Raw genomic sequence first — 12,841 nt, forward strand, 5'->3', positions numbered from 1 at the left:
TAAAACCATACTCGCTCACTCACTATTACATCTTCATTTACTTGACATGTGTTGATTAGGATGATGATTTTATGATCTGGAAAGAATGGAAATAACTGGACATTTAATTGTAATTTGTGTGAAAAACTGGTTTTTACAAGATAAAGATTACAAAATCTTGTTTCCAATTACACAGAAGTAACATGTTATATTTGGGATTACACTTTCTCAGTAAAATGTTAATTCTAGTGCATTTTGGGGCAGAGTCCCATCTGTGATTCGAGCCCAAATTCTCATAGTGAGGCACCTAATCTCCAGCACATTTCATGTGAAGCCCATTTCTGGTGTCCCCCGCCGTGATATTGCTGGAATATTGCTAAAAGCGGCGTAAAACCGTACTCACTCACACCAGCACATTTCTTTCTTAGAGGCATTGTCTATTCGTTAATACAAGTAACTTGTATATTTATCTATTATCCCAGTACTAGAAATATTACCATGATCAGAGTTACAGTTGTGTTTGTGCTTGTGTTTAAACAATATCTGACAGTGTGGCTTGTGATGTTGCAGGGGTTTGAACCCACGACTCACAGTGTGGGTCCCATGAGGCCAGCGCTCGGCAGCATTCCAGGGGGTAAACCGTAAGTACCGCCTTACTCCATCTGTCTGTGTTGGGTGTGGAGAGCTCAGTGTCTAAAGTAGATGCTTGTCACTCAGGACCCATGGTTCAATGCATGAAGCTCAAATCTGACATCCCGTTTTTAATTTTAATGAAACATTATGAATTTACTATCTCACTTTTTCCCTGTGTACTCATGAATTGGTTGTTTCTGTTTGGGTAAAAAAATATTTAATAAGGTCTTATAAGATTTACAGTTTCTATGGTAATTTGTACATGGTATTTCAAGAAACGCTGGATTAATTTCAGATATTAAGTTGAACTGTGTGTAGCTGGGATGTGTATCTTTGTAAATGGCGTGTGTGGGCAGAAACCAGGGGCATTGCAAGGGAGGTAACTCTTGTTAAGGTTTCCCACTGCTCTACAACAATGGCGTCTTGATTTAAATAACAAGCAAGAGTGAACATAGTGTAACTTGTTTTTTGACAAAATGCTCAACTTTTTCAACAGACTTGCAGTCTCATTGGTTCAAGGTGTACATCATGTGGTGTTGTATAGTCTTGTGTTGTATAGTGATTACAGTTTGTGTCTCATATTTTGCTTGTTGGTATTCATACATTCTGAATTAAACACCAAGTTCATATTTCCCTTAGTCCACATTAAATGACAAATTTATATGCTTTTTTTCCTATTGGTGATTTTTGCAGCCTTCTTGAAATATTATTTTGTTTTGATAAATTGTTTCAGTAGTTCCTTTTATCAGTGGTGGTTAGTTGTATAGTTACTGTGCTGTCAGTGGCTGTTAGTTGTATAGTAACTGTGTCATCAGTGGTGGTTAGTTGTATAGTTACTGTACCGTCAGTGGCTGTTAGTTATATAGTTACTGTGCTGTCAGTGGTGTTTAGTTGTATAGTTACTGTACCGTCAGTGACTGTTAGTTGTATAGTTACTGTGCTGTCAGTTGTGGTTAGTTGTATAATTACTGTGCTGTCAGTGGTGGATAGTTGTATAGTTACTGTGCCGTCAGTGGCTGTTAGTTGTATAGTTACTGTGCTGTCAGTGGTGGTTCTCAACAAGAATTTTCGTAACTATTGTTTCAATTCACATATTATTTTTGCATACATAGGCTCTTATTCATAGCATCAATTATTACAATAATATTTTCTTGATTCCAGAGCATATTCGTTCCACGTGAGCGCAGATGGTCAGATGCAGCCGGTGCCCTTTCCTCCAGACGCTCTGATTGGTCCAGGCATTCCTCGTCATGCTCGGCAGATCAACACATTGAATCATGGGGAGGTTGTGTGTGCAGTTACCGTTAGCAACCCGACCAGACACGTGTATACAGGAGGCAAGGTAAGGAATGGTAACTGGTTGTAGAAAATTTGAATAGAAGTGACTTTCAGAAAAACAGCATGAAGGTGCACATTATGATGTAGCAATAGGTGTGACTGATTTGCTAACTACTAGATACAATCTATTTTCTAACTGCTAGATACGATCTATTTGCTAACTACTAGATAGCTATGAGCTATTTGCTAACTGCTCAATGTGACTACTTTGCTAACTGCTGGATACGATCTATTTACTAACTGCTCAATGTGACCGATTTGCTAACTGCTAGATATGACCAATTTGCTAAAGTTCTGCTCGATGGGACCTGTTTACTAACTGCTAGATATGGCCTGTTTGCTAACTGCTAGTTATGAACTATTTGCTAACTGCTCAATGTGACCTATTTGCTAACTGCAAGATATGACCTGTTTGCTAACTGCTCAATGTGACATATTTGCTAACTGCTACATATGACCTGTTTGCTGTCTGCTAGATATGACCTGTTCAACTGCAGGCATGTTGGAACAAATTGTAAGGCTACTTTCTGATCTGGAATATATTGCTTGTTTCAGGGCTGTGTGAAGGTCTGGGATATCAGTCAACCAGGGAACAAGTCTCCCGTCTCCCAGCTTGACTGTTTGGTGAGTTCTACAAAATATTCTTTGATAAATAACGATACATGTCAAAGATTGAACCATATCAAATGTTTGGTAGTTCTACAAAATACTCTTTGGTAAATAACGATACATGTCTAAGATTGAACCTTATCAAATGTTTTGGAACTTTCATATTTTATCCATATGATGCCTTTTTTTCCAGCAAAGAGATAACTACATTAGATCTATCAAGTTATTGCAAGATGGCCGCACACTGATAGTGGGAGGCGAGGCCAGCACGTTATCAATATGGGATCTGGCAGCAGTGAGTATATTACACACCATTACTACAATATTAATTAGATTTTGAATGAGATTATGTTGTTGAAGTTGATGTGAAGAACTATTTTATGACCATTTCATTCACTTGGGTGCAATCTTGTGGGGACGTGGGTTAGAACACTATTGCTAAACTGGATTGGTCAGGCTCAGTGATTTCGTTGATTGTTTGTCATCATTGAGGCATGGGACATTGCTCCTAATAGTCTGCTGATTTGTCGGACCTAGATCGATCATTTACAGGCTGCCATGACACAGCAGGAATATATATTGACTGCGCGTAAAAGATCAAACAAATGTTTGGTACAGTGTAGACTTTCTCTTGTAGAATGGCTTCATGAAGTTATTTCCTGTTTTTCAGCCCACCCCGAGAATCAAGGCGGAATTGACATCAAGTGCCCCCGCATGTTATGCCCTTGCCATCAGTCCCGATGGCAAAGTCTGCTTCAGCTGTTGTAGTGATGGCAACATCGCGGTCTGGGATCTCCATAACCAGACACTGGTTAGGTGAGTCACAAACAAACACAAACAGCCAATTTGGAGGCACTAGTTAGAAGAGTCAGAAACAAATACACCCTTAACCAGACACTAGTCATTAACTACCACACCCCATCTAGTGTTTATTTATTCAACAACAAACATATCAATTACAATGCTGTTCAGATGGTAAAAACATATTTGGTACGTTGTTAATTTTAAAATTTATATTTCACCTGCTTCATTTATATCTTTCATATGGCTTCAGGCAATTCCAAGGTCACACAGATGGCGCTAGCTGTATCGATATTTCTCCTGATGGTACCAAACTGTGGACAGGAGGTCTAGACAACACAGTTCGATCCTGGGATCTCAGAGAGGTAACTACCACAACAAGTCAGCCATTGGGGATTCATGGGCAGAGGAGTCAACCAACATGAGGATTGGTTGGTCACAATGTGTGACCTTTGCCCGATCAACAAACCTTTCGTAGGCCTACAATAAACTATAGAGTTATGATAGCTTGTAACACAACAAGGACCCATGAAGATCCGGGTTAGAATTGGACTTCAGCAACCCGTGCTTATCGTAAGAGGTTACTAACGGGGTCATGTGGTCAGGCTCGCTGACTTGGTTGATGCATGTCATCGTATCCCAATTGCTTTAATCACTGGATTGTCTGTCCAGACTCGATTATTTACAGACTGCCGTCTTACAGATGGAATATTGCTGAGTGCAGAGTTAGACAACAAACAAACAAAAATGTAACCCTACAAACGCTTTGTGGGTTTGGACCCTGCCTGAGAATGTGTCATCATATCCTGATCGTTGCTTATACTATCAACCACCGGTCTGCCTGGTCCGGACTCCATTATCATCAGGCTGCTGGCATGTGGCCGACGAGCACGCAGCAACTCAAGACCAATAAGTTTAATGTATTAATTACAACTGAAAGACTTGACAAGGCTAACGTGACTCAGTGGTTGAAAGTTAGTGTGTTTTCTAAATTGTAAAATGTTAATTGGAATACATCATGATATATGAGAGTTTGAAAAATCACATTGTTTTTGTCCCCAGGGCCGTCAGTTACAGCAGCACGATTTCACATCACAGATCTTCTCCCTGGGGTACTGCCCTACAGGGGAGTGGCTGGCTGTCGGGTAGGTAGCAGTTGGTATTTACTGAATCTTGATCGATGTCTGCTTGTTTGCATGCCTGTGTCAGGATGCTAGTTCCAACAATAGAGTAATACATGTATTATCCTTATTGCAAAGCTACCAATTACTGAAGCTTTATGGAAGCCTCTTTAACCTGACTGAAAATACAGAAAATCAGTTCAGCTAACTCCTGTAAAAGAGTGATTGGATGGTTAAATCCCAGTATGTCCAATTATCTCTCAGCATCTCCCAGTCTCTCCAAGTACCGGTATGTCTCAGTTTGTCTCACTCTGGAACGTTTCTCCCTCCCAGCATGGAGAGCAGCAATGTGGAGGTGTTGCATCATAGCAAGCCAGACAAGTACCAGCTTCATCTCCACGAGAGCTGTGTCCTCTCTCTCAAGTTTGCTTACTGTGGCAAGTGGTTCGTTAGCACGGGTAAAGACAATCTCCTCAACGCATGGAGAACGCCATATGGAGCAAGTATTTTCCAGGTATGCGAGACATTCAAATCACAAATTGAAACACAGTTGAAGTTAACATGACATTTGAGAATTTACTATGGTGACAAGTAAAGCTGCGGTTAATTTCATACATTTTAAGAACATTTTTTTTTCATGATTTCTGCTGTTGCTAATGAACTGCATTTTGAGATCTATTCTGAACAAAAAAAGTTAGGGGTCATGAATATTTTCAGGGCATATATTTTATGATATCATATCAACTTTTTTTTGTTCAGTATTTTTGTTAAGTTGATTATATTGAAAAAAATCAAAGATACATTTGTTGATTTAGTGGCATGTATGGATGGAAATAATAAAGGTAATTGTTTTTGTTTCAGTCCAAGGAGTCTTCCTCTGTGTTGAGTTGTGACATATCAGCTGATGACAAGTACATCGTTACTGGCTCCGGTGACAAGAAAGCCACGCTATATGAAGTCATATTCTGAGGGTACCAGGGACACAACTTGGAGAGATATATTTGGATTTTCAGCCTCAGTATTAACATAGTCTTGCGGATATATCGGAGTTACTGGACCAGAGATCATGCCTGATTTTTCCAGGCGCATGCTGGCTCGTCTTCGGTTATTTCCACTGAATGGCCTCCTCGACTCATCCTCGAACCCCAGTTGTCTGCTGGGAACGTACAGAGAGCAGTCCTCGGAGATAATGTGTATTTTCCCTCATCCCTCCCCCCTTCCCCCCTCCCTAATCTCAAAGCAGCATAATACATGCATTTTATTTTGTGTACCTCAGTGAATCATTCCTGGACTTGTGTGTCATGTGACTGATCATGTGATTTGAGACCATGTGACTGATCATGTGATCTCACGATCAAGGAGAGCTAGCATTATTTTTGTGTTTCGTATCTCAAGGAGATAGCAAATCTTTGAATTGATGTTTGGTATCTCAAGGACTTTTGGATTTTGAGCTCTCAAAGACTGAAGATATGTCGGTCGTTGATGTTGAATCACTTTCTGCCATGTTTGCAGCAAGGACTACTTGCTGTGTTTACCTCAGATGAGGGGACTGTCCTTTTCCTGTGTCCGTGCTATGTTCTTATGGATAAACTTTTGTGGATACTTTATGGACATGTCTGTTGGCACCGCGGTGAACTGGGAACAAAGAAATACCCAATCACTTCATTTCCTGATCATGAAACTGCATCTCAAAAATGAGTAAATCTTACACGAAAATTTCCAGAGGATCAGATACGTTTTCCAAAGTGCATTGTATATTCATATTTCTTTTATACTGGTCATTGTAAATTTGCAGTAAAATTAAAGAAAAAATATTGTTTTCAGTAAAGATGTGAATTACCTGTAAAGACTAGGTTTGAGTGTACAATAGTTGGTCAAGTGCTGAACTTGGTCATTTATGAGCAGGTCGTCTTCACTGTCACTGTGGTGACAGACTCACTGGCAGCCATTTTGGAATAAAGGTGGCACTTGAGCTCTATCTTGTGATGTCTGTTACCATGGTGACACTGTGTGGATGGTAGCCATATTTGATCGCTAAAATGGATGGGAGAGTGTTGAATGTTGCTATTTACTGTCGTTTGAATGAGGAAACTGTTTGTGAAGATTATAGACATCATGAATAAATGTTTCCAGCACATCTTACAAACACTTCTGTTTTATTTGGAATTGCTTACTGTTCAAGATTCCATAATAGCGGACATGGGACTAAAGTTTGAAATCATTACCAATAAAACGATAACCAGATGTCAATGGTTGTTTGGAAACATTAACAAGACAATTACGATATGACCTCTGCTGTGACCATACTCAAGATCTAGATATTATAGACCTCCATTCAATACTAACAACTTTACTGACAATTATCAAATACACATGGAATTAGTGATTACTTTGCTTGAAACTCAACCATTTTTACTAAAGATGACAATTTTAATCCTTGGCAACTGTTGAGTAGTATATTTATGTATTCCTACAGACAAGTATTTCCAACATACCAGATGTTGAGGCGAATACTGACTTGAATATTGCTTGTTGCAGCAATATCACCACAGGTGACATCTGGAGCTAGTATCACACTGGGATCAAACCCCAGCTGGTAGGATGAAGAGCAACCACTTGATCAACAGGGCTACCTAGACTTTAGTCTCTGAAAATATTTAATTTGGACAGAAACAAGCAATTATAAAATTGAAAAGGGACCCCAGAGAGATGGGTGTTTCTGTGGACAATCTAGACCTGCTTCATTTATGGCTATAGCATAACAGGATGGGCGAAAGGGAAAATAAACGGTCCAGGGACTACAGTGCTACCTAAAACTCCCTTACCACAAACAAAACGAGGTTGGGGTGTTGCACTTTATTGTTTCAAAACAGGATTACTAGTCTATATCCACGCTATAAGTTCACACATTCACAATTGTAAAAACTGTCAGTTATGTCATGCTCAATAAATTCGACCTATACACACCATAACCACAGAAAACCTTTCCTCTGTGTTTAGCGAAAGGGGAGGTTTGTGTATCAAGTTCACTGCTCAACTTTTAATAGGGGTATTCCCCGTGTTAAGGTGTCTTCTTAAGGGAGTTGGTACGAATAATGTTGATAGTGTCATGGACTAAGGCCATATCAAACTTTATCGCGGATTAAAAAGACAAATTGTTAAAAAATTCAAAAGTTTCCTCTGTATTCCGTAACGGTATGAATACCGCCTCCGTGGTCTAGTGGTAGAGCGTCCGCCCGGAGGGCGGAACGTCCGGGGTTCGATCCCCGACCGCGTCATACCAAAAGACGTTTAAAAAATGGTACTTGTTGTTACCCTGTCTGGCGCTCGGCATTAAGGGGCTAAAACAAGGACTGGTCGGCTCGGAGTCAGTATACTGTGTCTGAGTGGGGTATTCATGTTAAACTGCGGCATGGTATCTCAGTGTGCTAGCACTATAAATCGGCATCAGTCCGGACTAGTACAAGCAGCCACACATACACGTGCATGAACGTCGCTATATAAGTGCAATATTCTTGGACGCGACGTTAAACCCAATTTCACCTCACGTAGCGGTATGAACTAGCTCGGAGTCCCTATCAGAGGGAGTAGTATGCTTGTTCCTGCTAATTGCATCGCCTTGTTTGAGCACTCAGTAACTCGAGTGACAACGCCTTTCCTCCTTGCAGAGCACAATTGTAGGAAATCTTCCAACAAAACGATAAACCCTTTGCCATAATATCTATATTTGTAGACATTAGGAGACCTGAAACACTCAAGTACACATGATTGTGTGAGGGTGTAGTGTGCGAGTGGTGTTGACTCTCTGTAAACTAGTTGTACTTCCTAGTGTTTTAAGTGCACTTTCCCGAACTCATGTTACCGCCCACTTGAAGCGAGTCCTTCTGAAAGGAAAAAGAGTCCATCGCGAGATCTATCTACACCAATGGAGACAATGGCCAATGGATATTTCTGAAGGCCGACAAAGATCCGTAAAAGCCCTCTTTTAATTAAGCTTATTGTTTACACAGGGGAATATTGATATTTGAAGTTGAACATGAATCCTATATGGCTGCTGTCACAAAGTGCAGTATGTTTTTGTTGTTTTTTAATTTTATGTCGAATACAGAAGACAAATGATCACTCTGAATCGACATGCGACATTATGTGGGGAAGCAGGACTTCTCACCAAGTTGTGAAATGAGGCATGTTTTCTTGACATGGGACGTGGTATTGTCTCCCATGGTCGATACTAAAGCGGTATATGGATTTACGTCCGTTACTTAGTTGATTTAGACGCTGTTATATCTTGCGAGATACAATCAATTTAAAAAACTTACTCTTATTGAAACAAACAGTCTGAGTGAACAGTTTTGTTGTGTTATAGATACATTTTATTTGTTAAGATCCATGTTTTGCCATGGTTGCATCAATTCCAACACGATTATCATTGGAGCGACATAAACCTGCAACAATAAATTTTGTTTTGACAATGATGTGTCCGAACCAATGTCTCTGTCAACACGAACGAACCGCCTCCGTGGTCTAGTGGTAGAGCGTCCTCCCTGAGAGCGGAAGGTCCGGGGTTCGATCCCCGGCCGCGTCATACCAAAAGACGTTAAAAAATGGTACTTGTTGTTACCCTGCCTGGCGCTCGGCATAAATGGGGTTAAAACAAGCATTTTGATTCAAGAAAGGACATATACACGCCCGGGATCCATTCGCCACAATAGTTTCGTTTTGAATAGGATGAACACGACTCACTCAGATTACACTCACTCATGAGAGATACATCCAGACAAAGTGACTATTAGGACGTGTGTGTCTAAGAGACTTGAGGGTATGCAGTGTAGATATGTAGGTGTGTCTGTGGGTGTTATCGACCACCCCAAAGAGACTTGAGGATATGCAGTGTAGTCATGTAGGTGTGTGTGTGTGTGTGTGTGTGTGTGTGTGTGTGTGTGTTATCCTACACCACTAAGAGACTTGAGGGTATGCGGTGTAGTTATGTAGGTGTTTGTGTGTGTGTGTGTGTGTGTGTGTGTTAGTTATCCACCGCCCCTAAGAGACTTGAGGATATGCAGTGTAGATATGTAGGTGTGTCTGTGGGTGTTATCGACCACCCCAAAGAGACTTGAGGATATGCAGTGTAGTCATGTAGGTGTGTGTGTGTGTGTGTGTGTGTGTGTGTGTGTGTGTGTGTGTTATCCTACACCACTAACAGACTTGAGGGTATGCAGTATAGTTATGTAGGTGTGTGTGTGTGTGTGTGTGTGTGTGTGTGTGTGTGTGTTATCCACCGCCCCTAAGAGACTTGAGGGTATGCGGTGTATTCCTGTAGGTCTTTCAGATCACATCCTCTGATCACATGACAATGATTAGTTCAGTGTAAAGTTCATCTGGCGCCTTTAAGCAATTGCTCCGAGCCAGGAAACATTAGAACAATAATGTTTCTATGTGAAATATGTGAAACAGGGAACAGCCTTACTAAAATCGAAGTACGTGCTTTTGAATGAAGCCTCGACCACCGTGAGTTCGGTGCTAGCGCCAACGACCAATGGCTGCCCAAAGCAGCCGTTCCAAACCCACAGTAGAAATTAAAGGAAATCTGGGTCGAACTGTCACCAGTCTTTGAACGTCGTCAATATCTGTACCACTGATGTTTGGCATAAGAATATTGTCATCGCAAATACTTATATGCATGTATGTTTGCTTGTTTGTTGTTTAACGCAATATTCCAGCTATATGGCAGCGGTCTGTAAATAATCTTCTTGACCAGACACTCCAGTGATTGACATGATGAGCATCGACCCACGCAATTTGTATACGATGACATGAATCGACCAAGTCAGCGAGCCTGACCATCCGACCCCGTTAGTCGCCTCTTACGCACAAGCACAGTCGCATTTTACGCCCAGCATGGTTACTGTGGACCTAGTGAATCTTCACGTGTGTGTGTGCGTGTGTGTGCGTGCGTCCGTGCATGCGTGCGTGCGTTTGTGCCTGCGTCAGCACAGGTTACCCCCAACCCCACCCACTCACTCTATAGATCTGCTTCAAGTGACGTTTGGTTCTTGTGCAAAGCCAGGCGTTCCAGGAAATAGGAACTAGTAGTGATTCTGTTGTCCTTTCCTAGATGATAACATACCTAGATATTACCAACCTACTTCTTAAGTCGGCTTAAAGTACAGCGTTCTTAGTTTCACAGAACCTCTGACGTCAGGTAATCAGATTTCTATCTTTGGTGTTGAGCAGCTTCTTGGGTGATGTTGGCTGGGGTATCACAAGCATCAATCACATTTTAGAGTACACTTGACTAAAAAAATCAAACAAGACGGTAAGACATAAAGCAAAAGTACTACTTTCAATATTTGTGTAGTCAGGACAGTGTAAGCGAAGAGCACACTTTTGAAAAAATTCAATTCCCAGTCAAATGCTGAAATGGCACTACAAAGACATGTTGTAATATCATGTGTCCCTATTACGACCGCTTTCATCTAGCACTGTCATAGAAGACGCAATCATTCAAATGCCCCTGGAGCTAGATAAAAAACGGATTACAATCTCTTTTCTAATTCTCAACATGTCTCAATCAAGTTCCATCTTTTATATGTGGCCCTTGGCAGCCAATCCAAGATGGTGTCCAATATAGCCTGGCCCGCGCCATGGCTGCTTCCCGGTAATCCTGAGTTCACATAGAAGATCATGAAAACAAGAAAAAACAAATTTACTTTTAAGGATGAAGAAAGAAAAGCCGGTATTTTCTTTCCTCGTACTTTTTCTTAATCCCATCTTTGTTAGCACGTCATTAGGGCTGTTGTAGAGATAGGTTGTGGAGCAGACGACAACTGCTCGCTGACATTTTGGCGCTCTAGCTCTTCATTGTTGAACAAAGGAGCGCCAAGTCTTGCATACGTCAAACATGGGGATATTTCCGCGTGGAAAGCTGCTCCTCAAGTGGTGGCGGGCCCATGGGTCTTATGAAGGGAAAAATGGAACCTGACGCGAATTGACAAGAAGTCGTGATATTTAACTCTTTGTCCGCTGAAGATGTGTACACCTTGACGTGTAGGGGCTCCTGCGTACTCTGACCTGGATCATTGTGTCTCACATCGGCTAGTTAGAGAACCTACCAGCCAAGAAAAAAACATTTGTATAGATATTCACTCTGAGGAATCGTTGTTAATTGCAAAAAATAGACACCGGTTCTCAATGTGTTAAATTTGCACTGACATTGTTTTGTGCACGGAATGTCGAAGGGCTGAGTTCCCTTCCCCAAGGAGCCTTTCTTGGTGTGCCTCGTTATTATATCGACAGAACCGCGTAAAACCCTTTTCAGTAACTCTTCAAACTCTAATGGGTAGATTATGCTTGTTCTCTGCGTAAGACAATTTTAAACAACGACCTCACGTTATATCGCGCTCTCTCATGCCAGATATGATTGGCATGCTTTTATACTGTAGCTTGTACAAAACAGTAGCCTAGTGGTCAAAGCGTTCGCTCGTCTCGCCGAAAACCCGGGTTCGATTCCCTACATGGGTACAATGTGTGAAGCCCACTTCTGGAGTTCCCCACCGTGAAATTGCTGGAATATTGGTAAACGCGGCGTAAAACCCTACTCACTGACATGTCCAAAGCATGTTCTGGCTTATGTTCCATCCTGTGGATTGGTTGGTCGTGATGTTCTGGAAGCCGACGGTGATTGTTCAGGTATGCCTCAGAATTCAGTCGTCCGTTTGTCGGAACCGATTACCCATTTCTGGAATTCAATGAGGCAGATATACCATAAACCGTGTGACTAGTAGCAGACGACAAGATGAAGGCAGTAAATGCTCATGATGTCAATCATTGGATTGTCTTGTCCAGACTGGGTTATTTACAGACCGCCGTCATATAGCTCGAATATTGCTGAGTGCGGCGTTAAACAACAACAACAACAACAACAACAACACACACACACGCACAAATAAACAAACAAACAAAAGTAAACAACTGTAAAACTCAATTTTAAAAGGTTTACGTTGAAACGTTTCTTGCTGTAAGCGATTTACTGACCCTACCATTGATTGCTGTGTTTTGACCTGATATGTTCGTCTGAGTTGCATTTGGTCGTCCCGCTGAAAGTTGATTCGAGTTACCTGCTCTTGTATTAACATCCAGAACAAGTTAGTACAAAATGAATTAGATCTGAAACGAGAAACAAAAACACTTTCAACCCCGATAAATATACTACTTCCCACATGACCTTTACCCCTAAGGCATACCATCAACGTGTTATGGCCAGATCTTTAAATTTATGTTTGTAGCCGTTTATCCAAGACACCCATCATTGGTATCGGTCAATATTAAACTCTTCTTTACGTGATTCTCACTAAATTAAA

General features: G+C 41.2%; 1 protein-coding gene across 8 annotated transcripts in view; it reads left to right on the forward strand.

Annotated features, from left to right (window-relative positions):
* LOC139467927 (transducin-like enhancer protein 4) overlaps positions 1-5,713 on the forward strand; it is a 39,861-nt gene extending 34,148 nt beyond the window's left edge. For all 8 annotated transcript variants that reach the window (XM_071249557.1, XM_071249902.1, XM_071249812.1 and 5 more), the window contains exons 14-22: positions 550-620; positions 1,774-1,954; positions 2,506-2,574; positions 2,753-2,854; positions 3,230-3,375; positions 3,614-3,725; positions 4,423-4,505; positions 4,815-4,995; positions 5,343-5,713. In XM_071249557.1, coding sequence (XP_071105658.1) covers positions 550-620; positions 1,774-1,954; positions 2,506-2,574; positions 2,753-2,854; positions 3,230-3,375; positions 3,614-3,725; positions 4,423-4,505; positions 4,815-4,995; positions 5,343-5,450 — 1,053 coding nt within the window. In that variant the 3' untranslated portion in view covers positions 5,451-5,713. The remainder of the gene's footprint in view (positions 1-549; positions 621-1,773; positions 1,955-2,505; positions 2,575-2,752; positions 2,855-3,229; positions 3,376-3,613; positions 3,726-4,422; positions 4,506-4,814; positions 4,996-5,342) is intronic.
* Positions 5,714-12,841: the final 7,128 nt, after the last annotated feature.

The sequence above is a fragment of the Haliotis cracherodii genome, unplaced genomic scaffold (assembly GCF_022045235.1).
Source record: "Haliotis cracherodii isolate W230 unplaced genomic scaffold, xgHalCrac1.p SCAF_1, whole genome shotgun sequence".
Lineage (NCBI taxonomy): Eukaryota > Metazoa > Mollusca > Gastropoda > Lepetellida > Haliotidae > Haliotis > Haliotis cracherodii.